The 27565-nt window shown below is 48.0% G+C and overlaps 1 protein-coding gene across 4 annotated transcripts in view; it reads left to right on the top strand.

Moving 5' to 3' along the window:
• Positions 1-27565, top strand: part of LOC119389320 (tyrosine-protein phosphatase non-receptor type 11) — a 344133-nt gene that overhangs the window by 253365 nt on the left and 63203 nt on the right. For all 4 annotated transcript variants that reach the window (XM_037656526.2, XM_037656524.2, XM_037656522.2 and 1 more), the window contains one exon: positions 501-709. In XM_037656526.2, the coding sequence (XP_037512454.1) occupies positions 501-709 (209 nt within the window). The remainder of the gene's footprint in view (positions 1-500; positions 710-27565) is intronic.

The following is a 27565-nucleotide window of genomic DNA, read 5'->3' as shown; positions in this document are numbered from 1 at the left end:
GTGGCTCTGTCAGTGTGCACAGTTTACGTAAAAGAAAACTTGTTTTTTTACCATAGTTGCGAGCAAAGGTGGTCCAATCATCAAGCAGAAAGAAGGAATCCAATTGACAGCAATTGACAGCTGCTCGTAAAACTGCTGCCACTTAGCCTTGCCTTTGGTACTCAACCCCTGTAGCGTGGGTAGAATTATCTATGCATAATCAATGGGGCACATCAATACAGCACAACTGTCTAAAGTAGACTTGCAGTTGGAGCTCCCTCAGGCAGGAAGGGTGGGTACTGCACTGTGAGGTCACAACCCTCCGGTACTCACCCGCAAGCATGTGTAGACACTCAGAGAATCTCCTTTGCCAGCCAAGACAAAGGGAACATTGTGCAACCTGAGAAATTCATTCCACAGCTAGTGACTCAACCAGTGCATCATCATCATTGGTAAACACACCTATACTAGTGTTACAGTATTCTGTGCATGCATAGTTTGTTTTTGAATGCCTGTTGCAGAAGAGCATCATGTTGGGCCGGGAGTACACCAACATCAAGTACTCTGGGGAGCTGCCAGCAACAGTGGAGAGTGCACATGGCCGGGGGACAGCCACCACAGCAGCAGCCGTGCCTGCTCCACTGGACAACAGCAGCAGCAGCAGCAGCAGCAGCAGCTGCAAAAAGCCTGCCGTGCTTCCTCGCTCCTTTCTCACGGACAGTGTGCCCAAGTGGGTCTCTTTCTTATCCATAATTGTGTCCTTTTTGTCAGTAGGGCTTCGCTCCAAAAAATGTGCAGTGTGAGGCAAAAAGGCCTCTGTTGGCCGTATACTAAATTGCTACCAAGGGCTCGCTATCACATTCTACTCTGCCAGGCCATGATTGGCTGAAATCTTTTGGGACCATGCCCAGTGCACTTGTTTGTTACGGTGTGTTAACGATAATTCCTTTCCTTCGAATCATTGCGGTGCCTCTGGCCGATAGCTGCTTTCCCATGGGTGAGGTGGGGTGATTGGGACGCCTGCGTCATGTTTCTGTGAAAGGGATTATGACCAGGTTTGTACTGCCCCTTGCTGAACCGGATGGCGCAAGAGAGACGGACTCGGCAACAGAGACGAGAGACGTGTGAACAATGAAGGATCCTCTTTTAGCTTCCTAGCCGAGTTCTAAATATGTAAAGTAAACTTCTTTTGGCTATTAGAAACCTCAACATCATTGAATTATTGACATCAGCCTCGTTTTAGAACAATTTTATGGTGCCTGAGATTCTCAGTAGTTACAAGTGTTGAGAGCAACGGAAGAATGATGCGACGTTCGGCTGGGCCAGCAACAAAGTGCCCGGCAGTGTTTATTAAACCACTACATATACATCTGGAATCACTTAGTGGCACCCTCTGTTAGTGGGTTACTAGTGTTAGCGTCAGTGTTGCCACCTGGGATTAATATAACACTGAAATGCAAGAACACTACATCTCCTTTTCTGAGATCTACAAATTCATTCTTTTGGGTGGGACCACACGCCTCCCGGACCTGGTAACCATGTGGGGGATGCTGCCAGGGTCTGCACTGGTACTCGAATCGTGTTGGACCAGTGCTGGTTGCTCCGGGCTGACCCTGTGCCCCTGGCTTGGCCCTGGGCTCGGAAGCGAGACTGGGGATGACCCACTGAAATCCGGGGAAAGAGGTGCCAGATGCCATCGGTTTCGTTTTATAACTCTGCTGGGACTTTCTACTATGTACGATTATGGACGCTGGGCACTGCTAAGAACTTAGACACGGCACTCTGCATCAGTTAACCATACTTCGTCTCCTGAAGAGAAGCACTCTCGCCCCGTGCTGACGGTTGAAGTCCTGAGTTTGCCTCTTCTTGGCGGCGGCGTCCTTTTGGTAGAAGACCTCTGGTTGTGTTATGTCCGGTGCCAGCTTGTCCTGGTCCCTGGGTATGCGTGTTCGTAACCGTCGCCCCATGAGCAGTTGGGACGGGCTGTACCCAGTGACACCTAGTGTGTCATGATACACCAGCAATGCCAGGAAGCGGTCATTGCTCTTGCGAAAGAGATCCTTTACAGTCTTAACCCTTTACTGCACAATTTTTCGTTTTGTCATAATATTATTCGTAGAGTAGCACGGAAGCATAAGAATAGCAGTACTACAATCGAAAATAAATTTGGTGGATTTTTACAGTTTTTATAAGCAGAAAAAGGGTATATTGCAAATTTGCAACAACGAGTAAGTAAAGAACAAGTTGAAGGGAAATATACTAAATGCGATGCAAACTCATAAACAGTCAACATCCGATTTTTCGGACTCCCTAGGGACCGCGAAATCGTCCGAAAAATTGGGCAGTCCGAAAAAACGAATTCATGCTTTTTATTCCACTCAAACGGTCAAATCGCCAGAGCCCCGTCCAAAATAGCTTTAATGCCTCCCAGTACACTTATCAGGCATTTTGGTGCGTGCACAGGCTCTTGCAAACACATTTGGTATCTGCCGCGAACCCCGCTTAACCACGTGGCAACTGCCACATGCAAATTTGCATATCGTTATGAGCGCCACTGACACCAGCAAAGCGCGGAATAGATTACGGGCTCTCTCGCACGGAGCGTTTCAAAGCGATGACGCGGAACACAGACTGTGGCGAAAGAGGGGACAACTCGTCCGGCTTTCCTCGATGAGTGTGTGCGCACGTAAACGATGTGCACGTACATCGCCGAATCTCCGCCGATACGCAGCATTTGTGTGCAGCACATCGTCAACTAAGCTGACGCCGTCACTGTAGTGTTGCTGTACCGTACGCACGCATTTGTCATGAAAGCGTTCGTGATGCCCACTCCGTTCCTGACCGCACACAGGCACGGCAATGGCGAGCCGGTTTCGTTCGTGAAGGCAACGCATCTGTGCGGCACACTTAGCGGTCTCGCGCAAAGACGCAGTATGAAAGGCGGCGTGACGCGTTTTGGTTCTCGCCTATTAAATACGCGCAGTACGCATGCAACTGCACTAGGCCACATGCACTGCCGTGCAGTTAACTGAAGATGCTTATCGTAAGGGTTGTCAGTGATTAAGCCGTACTGCCGCGTTTGCCACCTGCCACCATCACGCCTTCGTGCATTTCCGCTGCTTATCCGTAAAGACATCACCGCACGGCGCCGTGATAACGCCCCTTTGAATTTCTGGTCTGCTTCAACCCATAACACTTCAGCATTGCCGCAAAGCTGACTTTCGGCCTCCGCTACTGTCGGAAACAGATCGACTCGCGAAAACGCTGGCTTGAACCTACGAGAGAATAGACGCAGCAGAGGCGGGGCTTCAATTAATGCCTTTCAGACCTGCGACTTGGGCCAGAAAGTCTGAAAAATCGGGCGCCGAAGAGTTTCAGCGTCCAAAATTTCAGACGTTCTTATACATTGACATCTATGGGGCTGGTGACGGTGCCACGAAAGCGTCCGAATTTTCGAGCATGTCCGGAAGATCGGGCGTCGGAAAAATCGGCAGTTGACTGTATTTATTTGCACATGACAATGAGTGGGTGCACTCATGTTGTTGTGTGGTACAAAAGAAATCAATTGCTCGTGCCTGTTGAACAAGGCTTGTTTCCGTACTTCTAACAGTACATCATGGAGATTTATGTACAGCCAGGAAACTTGCAGCGCCTTTCCACATCAGTTTGAACATTTGAAGGAGAAAGGAAAACATTTTTATCATTAATATTGGAATTGAGCGAGGAGCATGGGAGGAATTCCTAGTCCGGAGTCCCCAAGATGATTCTGGTGATGTGTCGAGCCCATTGAATTATGGCGCAGAGGACCTCGGGGCGGAGGAAAGAGATGGCAACAAAGCGAATAAAATTTGTGGCAAAATAGAGCTAAACGCAGCCGCAGTCTTAAGAAATCCTGTGTAATTTTATTACACTACTTTTATTACACGTTCTGGGCTCGGTCAATGAACGAAGCGGAAGAGGATCACGAGGGCACGAGAGGTGGGGACGCTCGGAACTGAGGGCATGCAGAGTGGAACATGCAAGAAAACACCAGCACAACGCACAGTGCTTTAGCAGCACGGCCCACAATTTAGAACGTAGAAACAAAGGCATAAGGGTACACCCGGAACGCTACACGGTAGCGCGCGAATACACCTAACTGCTATGAGAAAATCATCATCATCATCATTTATTTGACCCTTAAGGGCCCCTTAGGGGCATTACATAAGGGGGAGAACATTTTTCTAAATACAAAAAAACAAAGAAAATAAAAAAGTAGTGCAAATACACGAGCAATACTTTTGCAGGATCCGAGAACAGACGCACAGAAAATATACTTATACAAGTATAAAAACATGCGCGCACAAAATTTACACATACAAAAGCACAAAATACAGTCCAAAATATGTCCAAATAAAATTTGGGCATATGACCTAAAAACATGCTGCACACATGTTGAATCGAAATGAATTTACACTCGCTGTTGTCGTCAGTCCCGGAAGGTCGCTGTCTTCACTATCAGAAGGAATTGCTCTGCCATAGAAGCATTTAGGGCCCATTTCCATTTCTGAGGAGGACGAACCCCATGCACACGTTGCATTTTTGCAACAAAGCAACATTCCGTCACCAGGAACAAACTGTTACTAAACAACGTTTTTTGGAACCTATGCAATCAGGAGGCTGTACAGCAGAGCATAGGAAATTTTCCCGTGCTTTATTGCATTAGGCAATGCACTTATAATTGGCAAAAGTCTCTACCTGTATCACTGCACGCTGGTGCGTGCAACGTCTGGAATGGATGTTTCGGAATAGTTGCATGGGATGAGCAGTGATGGCAACACAACACGTTGCCTTTTTCAAAGCAGTGATGCTGAAATGCGACGTGTACAGGCGGCTTCAAACAAGCTTTCATTTTGTTTTAATGGCCATTTTTCGGTATGCTGCACAAATGCAGCAATGTGCAGTAAAGGGTTAACAGCCAGTTCCACCACACCATTTGACTGAGGTAACCAGGACTGCTAGTGATGTGACTAAACCCATAGTTCTGGGCAAAACTGGCAAACTCGTGTGATGAGAACCGGGGGCCATTGTCACTTTGAAGCAGTTCCGGTATGCCAAATTGAGCGATGACACTCTTGATGGCTAATATCACCGCCTGGCTAGACGTGTTGCATAGCATGATGACCTCTGGATACCCTGAATCCACGAGTCCACAAGCAGCAGAAAATTTTGTCCCTCCATGTGGAACAAATCTGCACCCACTTGTTGCCATGGGTACTCCATTGAAGGTGTTGGCAGCAAAGGCTCAGCACGCTGGACCCTGGTAGTTGCACAGTGTTCACACAATTCCACCATAGATACGATATGTTTGCCTATATGAAGCCACCACACAGCGTCACGAGCACGTGCCTCGCATCGGTTCACACCCTGATGGCCCTCGTGAAGTGAATCCAACACGTCCCTCTGCAGAGCCTCTGGAATCATGAGACGCCCTCCTTTAAGGAGCAGTCCATTGCGCACTGTCAGCTCCCCTTGGTACTTCCAATACTTCGAGAGGTTCGAAGGAACTCTGTTTTTTTGAGGCCAACCTTGTCTGCAGTACTTCGCGAAGGCAACGTACTCGCCATCCATCAACTGGTGCTGACGAACCACATTAAGGCTGACTGGTGCACCTTCCTCGATGTTGCCGACGACATCACTGACGTACAACTCCACTTGGTTTTCTTCCACTTGGGATGCTGATGTGATGGGGACTCCTGAAAGTGTATCAGCCATTGCCAGCAGCATCCCCGGAACGTACAATACCCTGTATTGGTACCTCATGAGTTTTAGCCAAATCCTTTGGATCCTGGTGGGAAAGCATCGATGTCTATGGAACCAAGCAAGGACCTGAGCAGTAAGGGATCAGTCTCGATGGTGAAGTGTAAGCCCCGGACATACTCGTCAAACCACTTGACATTCCATGCAACTGCCAAGCCCTCCTTTTCCATCTGGCCGTACCTTTGCTCTGTTGCATATTGAAAGGGTTTGCAGCGCAAGCGCGGTAGTGCTGAAGGAAAGGTTTAAAAGCGAGGAACGGAAAGCAAAGATGGACGACATGAGCGCTGACTACCAACTGGTTTTATTGCTCACAACACACACGTACATATATACACAGAGGTAAAAACTTTTATCAAGCAGACGTCAGTAACGTGACACAATTCGGTGGCGTGTCCGATAAAACTAAGGTAGATTGATAACTATTAAAAGATTAACCCTTATCCAAAAGCGCGAATTCTTTTTCATGCAAGGCCACCGAAGGCTGGCTCACGCATTCACCTTCATATTTTCTAATGTGATATGCCTCAGCATAGAAGGTCTCGTTTTGGCGTGTGATAACCAAAAACTTTCCAGACATCTTCCAGAACAAGCCTTTTCTGGCAGCTTCTGACGACCCGCTGGTAGGCAGAATTGCCCAGCCAGAGAAATACGCCAACTGGAATTGCGCCGGGCGCAGCAACCCAAAAACGAATGCGCTCTGGGAGAAAAGTGTGGGGGAAATTATCAGCCATATTCACTGGGCACAATGGCGGCGTTGCTATAGTTACGGGTTGCGGCGTGTTGTGCAGCGGTGGCGATGCAGCGGCGGCATGTGCGTTTCCGCCTCAAGCCGTTTGAAGATTTTGACGGCCAGCGTCGCCCCCTGCCTTCGGGTCGGTGTGTGGTTGACAGAGAGCGGCGATCGAGCAGTTCGGAAGAGACGCGGAGGGGACAATTGTGCAAAGCAGAGAAAGCGCGGAGGGGGGGGGGGGAGGCACTGCGGAGAAGCTGCCGTCGCCTGTCTGCCACTTCGCGCTTCACAAGTACACGAGAGGGCCCTTTTTGCGCACCTGAATGGGAGTTTCAGATTACAAAACGTATCATACGACCGCAGTTTTCCGCGGTGCTGAACGTTGCTGCCGAATAATCATATTTTCCGGGAACGTATTAACCGGAACGTATTACACACAGCTGTATTGGGTTATTTTTAATTTTCGCGATTTCGACCGTAGGAGCCGGAAAATCGTACTAAGCGGGAACGTATCAACGAGGTTCTACTGTACCGCTGCCACAGATGACTACGCCGAGGAACTTGACGCTTGTGACACCAAATTGACATTTTGACTTGTTCAGAGTCAGCCCAGCGTTTCTCATTCGGCTTAGCACTGATTGCAGCCGGCTGTCATGTTCTGCACGGTCACGGCCCAAAACCAAAATGTCATCAATCATGTTTACGACGTCGTCTTGAACCTCAAGAATGTAGCTCATTGGGCACTGAAAGTATTCGGGGGCGGACGTTATCCCGAATGGCAGCCGACGGTGACAGTAACGTCCGAACGGCGTGATGAATGTTGTTAATTCTTCAGATTCTTCTGTCAGCTTTACTTGATGGAAACTGGATGTCGCGTCAAGCTTCAAGAACACCTGAGCATTACAGCCTTATATCGGCTGACGCTAATACTCAAGTCTAGGAATGGGCGAATATTCGGGCATTTCGAATATTCGAACGAATCTTACAGTATTCGAATTCGCTTCGATACGAATTTAGATTATTCGAAATTTCGAAGTATTCGAAATGATCGAATATATGTATACATTTGACCGCACATAACCCCCTGTAAAGATGGTTTCACTGCAGTGTCTGGTTGCTGTGCCGTGAAACGACCCATCCAGGGGAAATCTGAACTGCCATGAAGCCACACTTCAAGGTTAAAGTTACATATTTTTTAAAGTTTAAGAGCGTTTTATATGGGCTCATGTGCGCTAAGTATAGTAATTTTTAAATTGTAACGTCTTGCACCGCTTCTGATGATGATATGTGGGATTTAATGGGGCAAGGGCCATGCTTGGCCATGAAAAGTTGCACCGCTTATAACTTGCACCCTATTCAAATCTTGATACTATTCAAGGCTGCTTCCACTTCATTTCAAACCAAAAAAGTGACATTCACTCATGCCTAGTTCCAATCTTTAAAAATATTGTGCAAGGGTCATGACAAAAATGCTCATTTTTTTTTAATAATATGCGGTAAATACTATTCGAACTATTCGATTTGAAATTATTCGACCAAATCACTATTCTTTAAGAGAGTTGACTGTTGGGCTAGTTGGTGTTCAGACATGGGAACCATATTGCTGGGCGTACTCTCCGCGTGCACAAAAAGAGCTCCTTCCGTACAATTCAGCTCACTCAAAAACGGTAAAGAGAGGCATCGCTACTCTCTGTTTAGATTCAGCACTTCGGAAGTCGTGCATTCACAAGGTGCAGGATAGTTTTAACCTTCAATTGGGGAGGCTCTTTTCAGCCGGCTTCCCTGGGTCGGTCGTCTTGTCTGTTGCTGAGACGCTGCTTAAGAAGTTGAAGCACCGTTGCTACTCAGATGCCGCGAAGCCCCTGGTGGGCGCCCAGAGGCCAGAAGTGGTGCCGTACATGCATAAGGTCACACATAGCCTGAAAAAAGTGGCTAGCCGGTTCAACGTGCCGTTGGCTTTCTCGGCCCCCCAGAAGCTCGCTCAGCTGAGCCGTCGCACCACCTGTGCGGAGGAAAAGGGAGGCTGCAAAAAGAACCATGAACGACGTTTCGTTCAGTGTGCCAGCAACGTCGTGTACGAGATTCCCCTGACCTGCGGCAAAGTATATATCGGCCAGACGGGGCGCTGCCTCAATGACCGGCTCAGGGAACACGCAAGAAATCTAATTAACAAAGAGCGAAGCCATCTTGTCGACCATTGCATGACATGCCCGAATTGTGAACCACGTTTCCGATGCGCAAAAATTGTAGGTAGAAGCAGACAAAAAACGGCTCGTGAAACGTTAGAAGCGTTTCTAATCAGGAAAGCAGGTGAGGCGTGTGTCAGCGACACTTCCATTGCGCTTTACAAAGCTGAAATTGATTTTCTTTCGCGATATTTTTGATGTTTTCCGAGGATTGTTGTGACGTTGCGCCTGCGCAGCCTGTTGGTATATATGCCTGGAGATCTGCCTTCAATAAATCAGTTGTTAGTTTGCGCCTGTGCTCGTCTGGTCTTTTCTTGTGTTGTGTGGTGTTGCGCGTTTAACGATGGTTCCCAAATCACTATTCGCTTCGGATTCGCTTCGAACCTCAAATTCACTATTCGCCCATCCCTACTCAAGTCTATTCACACATATCTCAGTACACTAGCATTGATGCGCCACTTCAGTATTTATCGATCAGAGGCGGGAATTAGGAGGAGGGGTACCATGACCTTGCCCCGCAAATTGTTTCTTGGGAGGTTCTCGATAAAAATATCTCGTGTGAATCGCGCATTTCATAAACATGTCCTACTGAATTGATATATGACAATGATGATATATGATTTATATGATGGTAACTCGTACTTAAAAGTACAAGGTCAAATGGCATATAGTAGAGCACCTATTATAAGTGATATTGCTGTTAAAGTGGATTGACAACATGATCGAAAAAGCTAGTTTTACGCCAGCGGACTCATGACTCGACTCACTCAGGCTCACTCAGACTCATGTGAAGCTATGAGTCTGAGTGAGTCCGGCTGATTAATGTATTGGTGATTGAGTCTGAGTGAGTCCGGTAGAGGAAAACTTTAGTGAGTCTGAGTTCGAGTGAGTCTGGTTGAGGAATATTTTGGTGAGTCTGAGTCTGAGTGAGCTCCAATTTTTTTGCCGACCTATGCCCGCAACTCCGCCTGGTTCAAGTTGGTAAGGTCGACGCAGGTGCGGTATGAACCGGATGCCTTCGGTACAACGACCATACCGGCACACCACGGTGTAGGCTTTGTCATGCGTCTGATCACGCCCTCCACTTCAAGCTTGTCGAACTCAGCCTTCACGACAATGTGTAAAGGGATGGGCACCCATCTTGGGACCAGCAGTGAATAGGAGACAGCATCCGGTTTTAGGCGTATAGTGTACGCTTGCTTCTTGCAGCTCGCCCAAACCACAGAACAGGTTGTCTGATGCCACCTGGTTGCCTTGCGTCTTGACCACTGGATCCACGAACTTGACCACACCCAGCTCTTAAATGGCAGGAAGCCCCAGAAGTGGCACTACCTATGACCAAAGCACGTAAAGTCGTTGCATTGCAGACTTGTTCTTCCATTGCAGAGTGGCGATAAATGTTGCCAGCATGCCAAGTGGTTGCCCCTCCAGTCCTAAAAGTTCTGGCGCCTCGAGATATGGTGGAATTCCAGAAAATGTACTTGGGGAGACTGTGACCTCGGCGCCGCTGTCAGCTTTGAAGCGTAGAGGCTATCCGTCAACTTTTACATTCGATGCCGCAGGTATAAATGCTGACGCGCCTTGCCACGGATCAATTTATCGACGGCCGACGCTCTGTTCGCTGCTATCAGGGTACAGTGTGTATTGCTGTAGCTTGACTTTCATTTCCTGGCCACAAGTTCGGCCACATAAAGAGTTTCATCTTTGACACGCCGACTGCTGCCTTTGTCGACGTCACGACTCCGTGACATTTGGTAGAGGTGCTGTTCGTTCATGTTCCGGACACCGCCATCAAGCCGTGAGCTAAGCCCACACCGTCAAGGGGACATCGACGCCAACGCTGATCAGCGAGCCAGCCACAGGCAGCAAGGTCTCCCACCAGAATATGGACTCCTACCGGACAAGCCAAAAGCCACGGCGATGAAGACAACAAGAACGATCACTGCCGCAGTGTCTACTACAGCAGTTGCGATGCAGCCACCCAGGGAACTGCCGACCTTTCGGGGTTCGCCATGTGAAGACCCCGAAACCTGGCTCGAGACCTTTGAAAGGGTCTCAACATTTAACTACTAGAACTCCGAGGACAAGCTGTGCCATGTATATTTTTGCCTGGAAAAAGCACCAAGGATCTGGCTCGAGAATTGGGAATCGACACTTTGAACCTGGGACCTCTTTCGCAGCACATTTTTGGAGACGTTCGCGAGCGTCGTCCGAAAGGAAAGGGCCGCGACCTTGCTGGAGACACGGGCACAACTGCCGAACGACAATGTGACCACGCTGACCCCGACCTGCCCGAGGAGAAGAAAGTCCGTTTCCTCATGCGAGGAGTCAAGCAAGAGCTCTTCGCTGGTCTGATGTGGAACCCACCCAAGACCGTTCAGGAATTCCTGTCAGAGGCAACAGCAATCGAGAAGACGCTGGAAATGTGCACCCGGCAGTACAGTCGAGACACAATTCAAAACAGCCTTCCCTTTGCATAATTTTTAACAGCGGTTTTGGAGTCGCTGATTATGACGTGGGCTTTTGTGGAGGCTAGTGCTATTGCTATAGCCACCTCCTCCGTCACTTCTGCCTTTCCTGTACGTATAGTGCCACTGACCTTCGAGTCCCCCTGAATATTCATTGCTACTATGGCCATGTTTCGGCCATTCTTGTATTCCGCTGCATCTACATAGATCACGTGCCAATCGTTGCTGAATTTTTTATGCAGTGTTTTCGCCCTTTCTATCTTTCTATCTTGGTGATGCTCAGGATGCATATATCTAGGTAATGTGGGTACTATGATATGTTCCCTCACTTCCCGCGGAATGTCTTTTTTGACCCCATGTTGTACGTCATACGTGTCCCCAATTGTGTCCAAAATATGTCTGCCCGTGGGGCTCTGTGTTAGCCGGTCATACTGTGCCACCGTGTGGGCCTCTATCAGCTCTGCGAGCGTGTTATGTAGTCCTAGCGCCGAGAATTTGTCGTTCAACGTATTTATTGGTAGTCCTATTGCCTGTTTATATGCTTTCCTAATGATGCACTCTATTTTGTTCTGTTCGGCTGCGTGTAGTTTAAGATATGGGGTGACATACACAATGCGGCTGACGACAAAGGCGTGGACTAAACGAACTAAGTTGTGCTCCTTCATAGCATAGTTTTTGTTGGCTATTCTTTTGATCACTCTGATTGTTTGGTAGACGCTGTTCTCTGATATCCTTATAGTTTCTCCATTGTGACCGTTCTCAGATATACGGAGGCCTAGGACTCTTAGGTTCGCTACCGTGGGTATTTTATTTCCCCCAGCGAATATCGCAATGTCTGGCCTTTCCTGCAGGCTTTATATGCAACAAAAGTCACGAAAAAGTCTCGTCACATGAATAGGCTGATCAAAACTGCAACTTGTTCGTAATAGCTGAAAATTGGCCATTCCAAATAGAAGGTGGCTGCCCATTCCAAACACTGATAGCTGGTGACGAGAGTGAAATTATGAAAGCACGAGAGACCTTTTCTCCTCCCTAACTTTTTATTGCTTTATTTTATTTGTGTACAATTATATTTCACACAGTCCTGTAGCAGCTACAGAACCATTCATTTTCATTCGAAATGGAATTTGCTGCCATTTTCTATTCCGATTCAGAAAAGTGGCACATGCTGCTTTTTCTGCACATTTTCATGCTTGTTCTGTATAGCTAATCTTTGTGCATTTTTTATCTTGAGTTTTGATGTGACAGGTATTTGTGGTTTACAGTTGCCGTGCGATTGACATGCAAAATTGGCACAGCCTGAAAATTTCTGACAATTCGGGAAGGGCTAGTTATGAATTTGGTATAAAAACAAAAAATATGGACTTGCGCTAAACCAACTTTAAATATTACAACCCTGCAAAACAAGGCTTATGCACGTCCAGGCCAGAGGAGGCAAAAAAAAAGTATTTCCTTGATTAGTGAGCTACATAATGACGTCTTTTGAAATCGACACTCATGGTCAGAGTTTTGTTTTAATTGTCTTAATGACGTCTTTTGTTGGAGTTCACCTAACTGGGCTGGTTGGTACGTCATTAGGATGGGAACAAACAGACACTGGATGGTGATAGAACGACAGACAGGGCTCTGAACTGGTTTGTCGCTAGGAAATGTGCTATTTTCATGTGGCTGTAAAGGCAAAGGAAACAAAATGCAGACGGTAAAGACGAAACACTTTATTGTGCAAACTTTCGCCCAGTAAAAGAAGTTGCACTCAAAGTGCAGTGAGAATGGCAAGCACAGTCGTCTGTAATCTGATCATTGGTGGAATGGGTCGTCTTTTTTTGTACATCGGTGGTTGAACCTTCCAATGTTATCGCTGGTGTTCGCGTAAGCTCTTGAATAACCTTAAAGTCACATCCTACACGTAATCTTAACGCAACAATCTGAAACGATTGCAAAGCTTCCCTAGCATTGCTCAGCAAAGCTTCAATTTGGGCTAGTTGGTATGGCATAGCAATGTAGATGCGCTGAGTGAATGAAGCACAAACGAGAAACGTAACAAGGTACAAGACTAGTGGTGCGCAAACTTTCAACTGTTTATTTTCGCAAAAGCACGTCAAAGATATACACAAAAAACACTGAAGATAACAAGGACTACATTGCAACGTGTTGTTCATGGAATGAGGTCATTTTGGTGCTATCATGCTCCGCGTGTGTATTCCTAACTAATCTGGCGGTTGTCAATAAAGTTAAATGCTGCCTCACTGAGGGCAATAGATGCAGAGCTCACGTGATTGTATGATTTAAACATGAAAAATGCCTCCATGATTTCGCGTGTTTTTTTAGACCTGCAATGCGCCAACGTCTGCGTTTGGTTAAAAATGGGATCACATCCGCATCTTGTGCAATGCGTAGCTAAGTGCCCTGGTGACTGCAGCATTTCTGTGGCGTACCTATGTTCTCTTAATCTTGTGTTTATGCAATGCCCAGTCTGCCCAATATAGTATTTTCCGCACGTGAACGGAATTTTGTACACTATGCCCTCGTCACATTCTAAATATTTGTTTACATGTTTGATGGTGCATGTTTTCACGAGCGTAGTTTCGGGGGAATCATTGACTTGTTTGCAAATATTTAGAATGTGACGAGGGCATAGTCTACAAAATTCCGTTCACGTGCGGAAAATGCTATATTGGGCAGACTGGGCGTTGCTTAAACACAAGATTAAGAGAACATAGGTACGCCACAGAAATGCTGCAGTCACCAGGGCACTTAGCTACTCATTGCGCAAGATGCAGATGTGATCCCATTTTTAACCAAACGCAGACGTTCGCGCATTGCAGGTCTAAAAAAACACGCGAAATCATGGAGGCATTTTTCATGTTTAAATCACACAATCACGTGAGCTCTGCATCTACTGCCCTCAGTGAGGCAGCATTTAACTTTATTGACAACCGCCAGATTAGTTAGGAATACACACATGGAGCATGATAGCACCAAAATGACCTCATACCATGAACAACACGTTGCAATATAGTCCTTGTTATCTTCAGTGTTTTTTGTGTATATCTTTGACATGCTTTTGCGAAAATAAACAGTTGAAAGTTTGTGCTTCATTCACTCAGCGCATCTACATTGCTAACATTGCTGCGTGGCCTGTGCCGAGCGGTGCTAGCAGTTCTTGTGGGTGAAACCCGATCCCATTGAAATTAAAAAATAAGTACGTGTGGTAATGCCACACTCTGAAAAAGCATCGTCCTGATGCTGCAAAACAACATGAAAGCGAGGGAAAAGAAATGTATACATGCATAGATAAGGAAAACACAAAAACAGATGTTAAAGGTCTAAAGGTTCACTGCGCACATAGAACGGCTCAAGGCGCACACATGCACGACCTTGGGGCGTGCTGCACCTCTGAGAGTTCGTGACACGATTAGGGACAACCTCATAGTTCAGTGCGCCGAGACATCGAAGTACCCTGTATGGCCCGAAGTATCATCGAAGAAGTTTTTCGCTGAGCCCGCGTCAGCATATTGCAGCCCACAGCAGCCCACGTTGGCGTCCAGACCCAGACAGGGTCGCCAGGCTGGTATTCCGCAAAGCATCATCGAAGATTCCGACGGCGGCTGTCGGTCAGCTGCTGATTCTTGATGCATAGGGGGGCGCGCTGTTGAGCTTCTTCGGCATGCTGGAACACCGCGGAAGCTCAACAGCTTGGGAACAGCCCTGGTCAATCTATCCCAATTTGCTGGAACGCTTGGCAAGGTTGTTCGATGGGCTGCAGAAGTACAAGTGGCCTACCCAGCGGTGTCTGTCGTCACTGACAGTCTCGGCGAGTCCTTACAAGATGGGCAACATCGGCAGTAAGGCGAGGCCAGTAGTAGTTTTCGTGCATCCTCGTAAACGTGCAGGAAAATCCAAGGTGTCCAGCCATCGGATCGTCATGCAGAGCTTCCAGAACCTCTGGACGTAATGCTGAAGGTGCAATGGGGAGGTAGTTGGCTCAAAGTGGCTTGGAAGTTCTTCAGGACAAGGCCGTTTCGCAAGAAAAGTGGCACCAGTCCTCGCTTGAATACTTTGAAAACAATGGCATTCTTGTCCTCGAGGTATTCCACAGGGCCAGGTCGGCTCTCTGTCATTCTGCAGATTCATCAGCACTTGCGGTTCCCAAGAAGCTGTCGTCGTCCTGGTCATCATGCGGCGGCGGATCAGCGGGGGTGCGAGACAGGCAGTCGGTGTCAGAGTGTTTTAATTTGGACTTCTATACGATGGAAATGTCGAATACTTGAAGTTTCAGACTCCACCGTGTGAGGCAACGTGAAGGGTCCTTCAAGTTAGCTAGCCTACACAAGGTGTCGTGGTCGCTCACAACTTTGAAGGGCTTACCGTAAAGGTAGGGGCGAAACTTTGATGTAGCCCAGATGATGGCAAGGCACTTCTCTTCTGTTGTGGAATAGTTGGCTTCCACCTTGGATAGCGACCGGCTAGTATAACTAATAACCCTGTCTTGTTCGTAAGTCCTGTGCGCAAGGGCGGTGCCGAGTCCTGCACTGCTTGCGTCTATGTGGATTTCGGTATCTGCGTATTCGTCGAAATGCGCAAGTATAGGAGGGGCATCTGCGGACATCATTTCAGTTACCTAAATGTTTTGACTTGTGCCGTTTCCCACTTGAATTCCATGTCAGTCTTTGTGAGGTGCGTTAGTGGCTCAGCAATCTGTGAAAATCCTTTGACGAAGCGTCTGTAATAGGCGCACAAGCCAAATTGGTGTATGGCTTTCTTGTCAGTGGGTGAGGGTAGGTAGCGATGGCAGCTGTTTTCTGCAGGTGTGGGTGACCTGTTGACATGCTAATGACGTGGCCCAAAAACAAGAGCTCCTCGTATGCGAAGTGGCACTTTTCTGTCTTCAGGGTGAGTCTGGAGGTCTTGATTGCTTGAAGTACAGCTTCAAGGGGCCTGAGGTGTTTGTCAAAGTTTGTGTCAAAGCTTGCCTCGTGTAGTTGGACGACGACATCGGTGGAGGATTTTAGATTTCCGACAAACAGCAACTGCACCTCCATTGGTTGCTGCAGTTAGTTTGCTGGATATAGGCTCATGAAACATTCCCGTGTAGGGATGCTGTGCTGCGGGCATCGTGGTGAGATATAGTGACCTGATGACAGTGAATGGGTATGTCGTAGGGTGTCCGCTGCGCTCCTTCAAGGTGGTCTGCGATTTCGCGTGGTCATTCACCCCACTGTGGGTGCAGCGCGTTGATGCCAAAGACACGCAAGCCCTCCTTGCGGTACCGGCAGCAGTGGTAGATGTCACCAGCTTCTCCGCAGTGGTAGCAGAGCAGATGCAGAGCAGGTGGTGCCCAGCAGGTAGCAGAGCAGGTGGTGCCCAGGGTCGTGCCGAACGCCGGTCTTTCGTGGGATGTAGCGTTGGCTCACTGGCGAGCGGGATGATAACGGAGCTGGCGGCATTGTCCAGCAACGGAATCTCGATGATGCGGGGCTTTGGTGGGGGCGCGTAGTGGCAACTGCATGGCGTGCAGCAATAGTGTTGGTCATGGCTTCCTGCTGAGGCACCTCAGCAGCTCCCTCTGAGTGCTGGATTTCTTTGCAAAGGATGTCGGCTGTTGAATCAACCTGACGTTGCGAGCCAGGGAACATCTTCCGCAGCTCCTCATGCACGATCGCCCTAATCGTCTGACACAGATCGGTGGTGCCAAGCGAGAAACTGTGGCTGTGTTTTAGCTTTCGCATCTCAAACATTTTCTCGATTATCAAGGCCTCCAAAGCAAATCCATCAACCATCTTTGGCGGGCTGCTTATCAATCCAGCAAAGAGTTCTTGTTTTACACCCTGCATGAGGTAGCTGACTTTCTTCTTATTTGCCATACTGGGGTTGGCACGTCCAAACAGGTGAATCATCTCCTCCCTGTAGATCGCAGTGTTTTCGTTGGGAACCTGCACACGTGTCTCCATTCTAGCTGCGGCCCTTTCCCTGCAGACGATGCTCGTGAAGATATTTAGGAACATCGTCCGAAATAGATCCCAGGTTTGTAGTGTGGATTCTCAGTTCTTGAACCATGTTCCCGCAGTGTCCTTCAAATGAAGTAGACGTGACGCAGCTTTTCTTCGCAGTCCCATTTGTTGAAGGTGGCGGCTCCCTGGGCTGCTGCATCACGACTGTAGCTGAGGACACAGTAGTTGTCATCATGGCAGTTGTATTGGGTCTTATTGTTGCAGTTGTATTGGGTCTTATTATTGTATTGCGTCTGTCTTATTGGGTAGGGGTCCGTGCTCTTGTTGCAAACCTCGCAGCCTGCAGCGAGCTCATAGCTGCAGGAGCGCTTCAATGTCTTCTCCACACTGAGGACTTGGCTCCCGGCTTCTCGTGGACATCCAGAACATGTAGGAACCAGCATCTCCATCACATGTCACATGGCTGTGACGGTGAAGAAAAGAAAATGCAGCGGGTAAAGACGAAACACATTATTGGGCAAACTTGTGCCCAGTAAACGAAGTGACACTCAAAGTGCAGCTAAAGCGGCTAACACAGACATCGGTCGTTGGTAATCTGATTACCAGTGGAACGCGTCATCTTTTATGAATCAGTGATCGAACCTTCCAGCATTATCGCTGGTGCTCGAATAAACTTGACTAATCACCTCCAGCTCATAATCTTAACAGAACAATCTGAAACAATTTCAAAGCTTACCACACAATGCTGTGTGGCCTACACCTAGCAGTGCTAACAGCTTCTGTGGGGGAAACCTGATCACATCGAAACAAAGAAATAGGGGCGCATGGCAATAATGGCGCACGGCAAGGTACACATACAATGGGTGCTGAGGACGGCGCCCATTGCACATGTAGCTGCTGTCTTGCGTCGGTGTGGATTTCCGTATTGGCATATTCGTCGAAATGCGCTAGTATCGAAGGGCATCTGAAGGCGTCGTTTCAGTTCTTGAAATGCCTGACTCGCGCCGTTCTCCACTTGAATTCCACGTCAGTATTCGTGAGGTGAGTTAGTGGCTCGGCGTTCCGTGAAAATTTCGTGACGAAGCATCTGTAATAGGCGCACAAGCCGAGAAATCGGCTTACGGCCTTCTTGTCAGTGGGCAGCGGGAAGGCATCAATGGCAGCTGTTTCCGCGGGTCGGGGCAAACTCCAGACTTGCTAATGGTGTGGCCCAAGAACAAGAGCTTCTCGTACACAAAGCAATAGTTTTCTGGCTTCAGGGTGTGTCCGGAGCTCTTGATTGCTTGAAGTACAGCATCAAGGCGCCGGAGGTGTTCGTCGAAGTCTGAGGCAAACACACCGACATCGTCCAAGTATACGAGGCACGTCTGCCACTTCAAACCAGCCAGCACTGTATCCATAACACGTTGGAAAGTCGCAGGTGCCAAGCAAAGACCAAAAGGCATGACCTTCAACTCGAACAGGACGTCCAGTGTTGTAAAGGCAGTCTTTTCTCGGTCTCTCTCGTCAACTTCAATTTGCCAGTAGCCGGTCTTGAGGTTCATCGACAAAAAGTACTTTGCGTTGTGGAGTCGATCCAGGGCGTCGTCTATCCGTGGAAGAGGGTACATGTCCTTCTTCGTGATTTTGTTCAGTCAACGATAATCGACACAGAAACGTAGGGTCCCATCCTCCTTCCTCACTAACACTGCGGTAGACGCCCACGAGCTCTTGGACGGCTGGATGATGTCGTTGCGTAGCATTTCGTCGACTTTATTTATTTATTCATAATACCTCAAAGTTCCCACATGGGACATTACATGAGGGGTGGGCGAACGAAAAAACTGGCGGGTCAGGTTAGGTTTCATGTCTTGAAAGATGGTCTTCAATGGCAGCTTTGAATTGAGCAATGTCGGGGATGAGGGCGATATCAGATGGAAGGGCATTCCATTCTCCGGCAGTATGCAGGAAAAATGAACGTTGGTAGGTGGTCGTATGTGCACGTGGTAGATATACAGCATTTTGGTGCGAGTGGCGAGAGGAACGATGTGCAGGAATGATGATTTGGTTTCCTGGAGGCAGCGAATGGAAAAACCTAAAGACTTGTTTCTTAACGGCCTCCCGTTCTCACAGCGAAACTCGGTAGGGACTCTGATGGAGTGGTCGAGCATTTTCTTCCGTTATGATACGGTGTTTAGCAAGGGGCGTTTGCCGGACCTGCGATGATGATGAGAAACAGTCCTTGTACTCCTTCAGAAGGCATCGGAGCTGTTGCTGTTGGCGAGTGGTAAGGCTTGGGTTTACGTCGAAGGATGGCTCAGCCATTGGGGTCGTCGTTGTAGCTTCGTCAGAATCTGAAAAAGCAAACACATCGCTCACAGCCAAGATTTCTTCGATATATGCAATCGTCGTGCCCTTGCTCGGGTGTCTGTATTCTTGGCTGAAGTTGGTTAGCATCACGCTTCCTTTTTCCTTCATGCAACTGAGCAATGCCTCTTGCGACGCAAATGTGACGGTCTAGCAGCAAACACTGATCCCTCTCGATGACACTTTCAATGTCTTAAGCCTTTACGGTGCCGACTAGAATTATGACGCTGGATCTAGGCGGAATGGTGACTTGATCCTTATGCATGTTCAGGGCATGTTGACATGGGTTCGTATCCGGCAGTGTCGCTTTGCCCGACGATAGAGATATCGACTTGGTTCTTAGATCGATGACGGCGCTGTGATGGTTTAAGAAGTCCATGGCAAGAATGGCATCCCTGGAGCAACGTTTTAAGATTATGAAGCTCGCAGGATAAGTGCAGTTATTGATGGTGACTCTTGCTGTGCAGGCTCCAGACGGCGTTATTAGATGGCCTCTAGCAGTCCGGATTTCGGGGCAGTCCTAACTTTCTTCAACTTCGCAGAGAACAGCCCACTGATGTCGGAATAGTCGGCTCCAGTATCGACGAGAGCGGTGACGTTGTGCCCGTCGATCAGAACGTCGAGGTCGCTAGTTCGTCGCCCAGCGTTGCAGTTAGGTCGCGGCGTCGGACCACGGCTGCATCGCTTTGTCCCGCTGCTTCGACGTTGCATCGTCAGGTCTTCTTCGGGCTCCGTTCGGCTTTTTTTTTTTTTTTCAAGTTCAAGTTCAAGTTTATTGTTTCTCAATGTTTTACGCAACAAAAGAAAGTATACAGAAAGAGGTCCCACAGTTAAAAAACTGCAGCGGGACCTCTTGTTATTAAAACAGAACAAAACTAAATATGCGTCGGTTGAAGACAGAAATATATACGAAAGTTCCATAATGCTTACAATGATAAAGAAGCTTGTGGTAGCACAACATTTCATTGCATAACACGAATGAGAAAAAAATACACTGAAACAATAGAGTTTACAAAGAAATAATGAAAAACAGATCAAAAAGTTAACAAAAGATACAGAATCGGTAGCATTTACAAAGATACAATATAACCTTTTAATGATCGTTGGTATGATGACTGTGTCGGTGAAGATTTTAAGTGAACTGGTACAGTCGAGCCCGACTATATCGAACCCGTTTATATCAAATTATCCCGTATATCGAACAATTTCTAAACACGGTAAATTTACATTGAGAATATATAGCAAAAGTTACTGTTACATCGAACGAAAATAGCAACGACAACCGATATATCAAACTCCATGTGCCTCAAAAAGGCCCCAGCAAGTTGGCTTTCCCTCGTAGTGGCGGGGAACCTGCCGGCGCCACCCTAGAAAAAGTGGTTTAGACCCGGTTGTGCACGGGCGAACACCCCCCTGCAAGAAATGATCCTGGCCCGCTCGCAGCGCTTACAGCCAATCAGAGGCCGTCGTGCTTTCTCCGAGGCATGGAGCGGCGCGGAGGCGGTAGAAGTGAGCGCCATTTTTTCTTTCTTTATGCTTGTGTGCCTGCTGCTGCCTGTTTTCCTCGAGTCCTCATTTAGCGTGGTCCGTGCAAACACCGAAGTTTGGAGCAAGCTGGCAGAGTTCCCGGGAGCTATCGACGGATCGACATTCGACGAGTTCATCAGTGCGGACAATGATGTCGCCATCATGGGTGAGCTACAAGATGAGGACTACGTTGCAGACGTCGTGCCGACCACGAGCCAAAGCGACAGCAATAAGGAAATTGACGATGGCCCATTGCCTACATCCTCCGAAGTGATTAGTGCACTTGCGTTAGTCCGGCGCTATTGCGTGAATGTGGAAGGTTGCGGCCTCAGCTGCTCCGACTCGTTGGACAACGTGGAGGCGTGCGTGCTGTCGCAGGCAGCGAAGTCGTTGACACAGAAGAAAATCCAGGACTATTTCGTTCCAAAGTAGGGCACGCAAGTAAGCCACCATAATAATAAGGTACTTTTCTTATTGTTATGTGCCTTTGTGTCAAATCCTATAGCGGGCCTATATCGAATTATGCCATATATCGAACTAATAAACGTTTTTTGGTGAGTTCGATATACCCGGGTTCGACTGTATATCATTCCATAGTTTGACGCTTGCAAAACCATCAGTTAGTTTTCCATAGTTGCTTCGAGACTTCGGAAGTAAAATGTTATTATGTGAAGAGAACCTAGTATTATTTGGATTAGCAAGACTGTTCCGACCAATGACATAAAGTAATTGTGGATTCTTAAGCATGCGATAAATGACGATGCCATGATTGTAGGAGATAAGCTTATTTATAGTGAGCAGATTTAACTCTGTGAAGATTGAGGTAACATGAGCATTATAAGGAGCCGAAGTGATAATGCAAACAGCATTATTTTGGATGTGTTGCAAAGGGGCTATACGACAGTGATATGTGAGGCCCCATGATGCTATACAATAATTTACATGACTGAAGATAAAGGCATAGGATAATGTCAAAAGAGTGTGCCTTTGAAAGTAGTGTCTTGCCTTTAAGAGGACCCTGACACCGTATGCAATTTTCTTTTTTAAGCAGGTGATGTGAATGTTTCAAAAATGAATCAAGTTGGACACCTAGAAATGAACATTCGTTAGATGCTGGTATGGGGTGGGCTCCTATGTACACCGGAACAATATTGGATCGAGGTTTACTGTGCAAACTAAAAACCATATATTTTGTCTTTTTGGGGTTCATGAGCAACTTATTTTTTCGACACCAATAGTTGATATTATTTAGTTCATTGTTCAATCTGTCTGTCAGGGCATTTATGTCGTTATCAGAAGTGTAAACAGTGGTGTCATCCGCGTACAGAAGACATGCAGTGGAAGTGAGGCAGTTCGGAAAATCACTAATATATATGAGGAATAACAGCGGTCCGAGTATGGACCCCTGTGGAACACCAGTGTTAATTATTTGCGTGTCAGACAGTACTCCTGAAACGCAAACCTGTTGCTGACGATCGTGTAGCTAACTGCGCAGAAGCTCCAGCGATGGACCTGTTATGCCATAAGCGTTGAGTTGAGAAAAGAGAATGCTGTGATTGAGGGAATCAAAGGCTTTTGAATAATCGATAAAAACAGATCCCACAAATCTGCCCCGGTCAATTTCTGCTTTGATAGTGTCAGTAAGTGCGATTAAAGCTAATTCGGTGGAATATCCGCGACGAAAACCAAATTGTCTTTGGGTTAACAGTTTATGCTTATCCAAATAATTAGAGAGGCGTTTTTCAATCAGTTTTTCGACAACTTTACTAAAACACGGCAAAATAGATATAGGCCTGTAGTTTGCTAATGAGGTAGTGTCTCCTTTTTTATACACTGTAACGAGTGATGACCAGTCTGATCTGGTGGCCAACTCTTTGTAGAGATCTTCATCAAATATTGATTTTGTGTACATAGGTCCGGAGGCATGATTATGGCGTTGAAAACGCAATACAATTGGAAAATGATCTGTTATATTGCTTCTAACAATGAAAGCCTCAGGGGGATGAAGCAGGTTTGTTAGCGCATGATCAATGAGAGTGCTTGAGTTAGTAACATTTCTAGTGGGTAATTGTAACAACGATTCGACACCATACCCGTGGCATATGTTAACGTATTCTCTGCTATAACAACTACATTCATCCAGAATGTTGATATTGATATCTCCCATTGGGACGATATTCTTGTTTTCATTTGAAACAGTGTGCAGTATATTGTCAAGAGCATGGCAAAATGTGGTCACACTAGAACTTGGTGACCGGTAGATGCAGCCAAAAATAATGCTTTTTTTGCCGGTATCAAATGATGACTTATTTATTTCAATCCATACTGTTTCGCAGTATGACAGGTCGGGGTTTAAGTCTAATCTGCGTATATGCTCAATATCATGGGAAATGAAGATAGCAGCACCACCATAGCTGGATGATACACGATAACAGTATTCCGGAGTGTAAGATGGAAATGAAAATAAGTTTTTATCTTTATCGCTTAGCCATGTTTCCGTGACACACACACCAGTGAAAATGGAACGGGATACGATGATAAAAGCAGGTGAAATTCATCGTAGTGTCTTTTCAAACTTCTCGCATTAAAATGAATAACTGAGCAGCATGAATTTGACAGTAAGGGTGCTAGATCTTTTGAATCAATGTAACTCATAGTGAAAAAACCAACGAATGCTATTACGCTTGGTTAGTGAAAATGTTCAGATCAGCCTCGTCTCTGATACGAAAAACCCTGCTGTCTGCATTCTTCCTTGCCTTGATTAGGCAGTCGTCTGTCCATAGGAACTGCCAACGTTTTTCTTTTTTCAGCGACAGAGCTTTCGCAAACAGTCTTTTGTTTTCCTGCGTCAGATGGTCGTTGACATATATAGGTCTTGATTCTGCTCCACGGAAGCCAATGTCGTGAGTTTGAAGGCGCGTCTTTCGTGCCTTACTAATGAATTCTGCTTTCTTAGCCCGTGAAGTGAACCTTGTAATCAAGTTTTTCGCATCAGAAGCAGAGGGAACTCTATGAGCAATGTCTATGTCGTCCTTCGACACAGGGCACTCAATTTTGTTCCCAATGGCTTGAAGAATAGCGACACAATCTTCGCCTTGAGTGCAGGGCACGCCCTTCAGTTCAACGTTGTTCTTGCGAGAGTATTGCTCTAGTTCACGAACTCTCTTTTCTAGAGCTGCGTTTTGATTTGTTAGAGCCGAGTTTGCAATTTTCAGTTTCTCGTTTTCGGATTTCAGACCCTCAACAGTTTCATTTAGGTATGTTAGGCTCCCCTGGAATTCATTCATGTTGTTCTTGAAGGCTTCAGTGAACATTTGAGGTTCTGTGGATACCTTCAGTTTAACGCTCGCAAGAACTTGTTCGACAACACTAGACAGTTTCCCCTGCAAAATGTTTTCAAGCGCGTCAAGACGTTTCGCGAGCTCAGCATTTGAGGGCATGATTGTTATGCAGGTTTAGTGTTATGCAGATTGTTTTAATTGAGGCAAGGCCTCTGACCGGAAAAGGAAGGAGCCATTTTCGATCTCACACAAAAAAATAACTTTATAGCACACAAAGGAAAGAAGAGAAAAGGAAAAAAAAACACAACAGCACCAAATAAAGTCAAGCTATGTCTAAACTAATATCATGGTGTCCGGGGCTATCAAATGTATCTAAGTTTCAGGGGACGTTCGAAAGAAACAAGTCACCGGTTTTGAGTCGCTGGTGGTGGCTCGGGCGGCGGAGTCGTCGCTGACACGTTGACGGCGACGGCGCTTGTGGAGCGGACGATGTGTCGAGTCGGCGCAGAGGTTACAGAAGGGGTTGGCCTTGGCACAGCGGCTGGCCACCTTCCTGCCCACGTACCGAGCGTGGAATCTGGCGGTAGGCACCCGGGCTCGTCCCGTGGCTAGCCACTGGCAGCAGGAGTCCTCTCGGCAGCCGGGACGGTGATTTCTGCGCTCCACGGTGGCTCAGCTGCCCGGATCCGCTGCTCGGACGATGGGAACGACCAATTTCCAGGATTGCGCGTCTCCGAGGACGTCTAGAGGCAGACGCTGTCGGGCCCTTTGTGCTCGAGTCCGAAACCCGACGGCACAGACCCTGACACCAGCGTCTCGTCCGAGCTGTCCGAGTCAGACTGGCTGCCTTCTATCTCCTCCTCTTCCTCTTCTCACCCGTCTGCCGTGCCATCTTCCTATTGGCGGCGGCCACACGTGCCATGCCCTGCCAACGTCTTCCTCTTTGATGTGTCGCACGTGTCCGTTGCGCGGTGCTTCTATAGCATCACCCACCGCATTTGGAACCCTTGCGCCACCAACACCAAGACACAGCACCGAATACATGACGCGCGCATTGTTCGCGCACTCACTCATCACAATGATAAATAGAAGACCAACACTTTCGCAGTGGCGGCAGTTGCGACATACAATAACTAAAAAGACACAAAACTGAGTCCCACCTGTGCAGGGAACAGAAGAGGCTTAGAAACGTGCTCTTTCACAGATGCAACCACCGCCACTACTATCGACGCTCCAGACGAGATGGCTTCTTTATAGGGGCGGAAGACCGTAGCGCCGTTTCGTCGCGCAGTAGACAGCAATCAGGCTTAACTCCGCTGGGGCATGCGCTGTAGACCACCTCGGGGCGAAGTGGCACTGGATCCGCACTTGCGATATCTGTGCAGGGAACAGAAGAGGCTTAGAAACGTGCTCTTTCACAGATGCAACCACCGCCACACTATCGACGCTCGTGGTTGGTTTTTTCACTATGAGTTACATTGATTCAAAAGATCTAGCACCCTTACTGGCAACTGCACCTCCATCGGTTGCTGCCCTTAGTTTTCCGGATACAGGCTTGCAGCGTATTCTTTAGATTTCGTCTCGGCGGCAGCGGCAGTGGAGGATCTTTGGTATTTTGTCGTACAGCAACCGCACCTCCATCGGTTGCTGCCCTTAGTTTTCCGGATACGGGCTAGGTGACCGGCCTCGGGTTGGGCCAGTGTACGGTCGGCATTAGGGAGAGACATAGCAGCCTGGCGACTGCGATCGAGAAGGTCCTCGGGGGGTTCACTGTACTCCTGCGGGGTAGTTGGCGATGTCGCATGGTCGTTCACCTCGCTTAGGACACGGCATGTTGACAGCGAAGCCGCGTAGTCCCATCTGGCGGTATTGGCAACGACGGTAAGGATGGCCGGCTTCCCCGCAGTGGTAGCAGAGTGGGCGATGGTCAGGGGTGCGCCAAATGTCAGTCTTCCTAGGGGTGTAGCGCTGGCCCACAGACGGATGGTAGGGCGTCGGTGGCGGCGGCGGTGGCATCTGTCGACAGTACTGTGGCGGCGTGCCGTCTTGGCATGGCCGTGGGGGGAGGAGCATGACGGCGGGCTGCAGCAGCATACCGATATACTCGTGTAAGGGCCGCACTTTTTTTTTCGAAATTTTTGCTTGGTGCGGCCCTTACATGAATCAGGCCGATGACAGCTCACCAAAGGTCTGTACTGTTTCCGTGACAGTAGCAGAGTGTAAGAGAGTCGCAAATGACATCCCAGGAATGTTTTTATTACGATTCCATTTCGCTATCGCTGTCCTCGTTCTTGGAAGAGCTCGCCTTGGCTCGGCGTCCTCCCAGAGACGTTCATCCTCAGCGCCGCTCATGCAGTTTGAAATTCCAGTCACCTTGAAGCTTTTCGCGACTGTTTCAAATGACACGGCACGCCACTGCAGCTGCAGCACACTCGTCAGTCCTCCAGGAATAACGGCCAAGTCCGTACGAGTCGTGGCGAGTCGGTTCTTGACACGGTCCGTCAAGTGGCCCCTGAGACTGTCCAGAACAAGGAGGGCTTTCCATTGTAACAGGCCTCCAGGTCTGTTTGCCCAGACGGTCTTTATCCAATCTACGACGAGTTCCTCAGACATCCAACCCTTTTCCTGGGCACGTACGATGATTCCCTGAGGGAACTTCTCTTTAGGGAGAGTCTTTCGCTTGAATACGACGTACGGCGGAAGTTTTCTGCCATCTGCCGTGATGCACAGCATCACAGTGCATCTTTGACGTTCTGCGCCGGTCGTGCGCACAGACACACTTTTCGCACCTTTTAAATCCACTGTGGTGCTTTCTGGTGCATCGAACCACACAGGAGTCTGGTCCGCATTCCCAATTTGGCAGAGGTCGTACTCATGCTCCCTTCTGAGACCATTTCCAAAGCGATGGAACTTAATCACATGGCTTTCGTACTCGCTTGGAAGCCTTTGACAAAGCGTTGTTCGGCGGCGGATGGAGAGCTGGTTACAGTTCATAAACCGCGTAGCCCACCCCCGACTTGCCTTGAATTGTGCCTGGGATATTTCCATGTGGCGAGCGATGGCCAGGGCTCTCACGCGGATCATGTCAGTTGAGACGGCGTAGCCGCCCCTTCGAGTGTCGATGATATATTGGACAAGTTCACCTTCGAGTTCCGGGTATTTGCACTTCTTTCCGCGAAATGCCTTTCGGCTCCTGTTGGTAGCGGCGAGGGCATCTTTCTGTTTCATCCAGTAACGCATGCGCTTCTCATCGATGTCAAACTTGCGTCCAGCTTCTCGCTTGCCGTGCTCCTCGGCA

This window comes from Rhipicephalus sanguineus, chromosome 4 (genome assembly GCF_013339695.2).
Source record: "Rhipicephalus sanguineus isolate Rsan-2018 chromosome 4, BIME_Rsan_1.4, whole genome shotgun sequence".
In the NCBI taxonomy this organism is placed as follows: domain Eukaryota; kingdom Metazoa; phylum Arthropoda; class Arachnida; order Ixodida; family Ixodidae; genus Rhipicephalus; species Rhipicephalus sanguineus.
The sequence above is the reverse complement of the archived record's forward strand: the minus strand, read 5'-3'. Positions and strand labels throughout refer to the sequence as shown.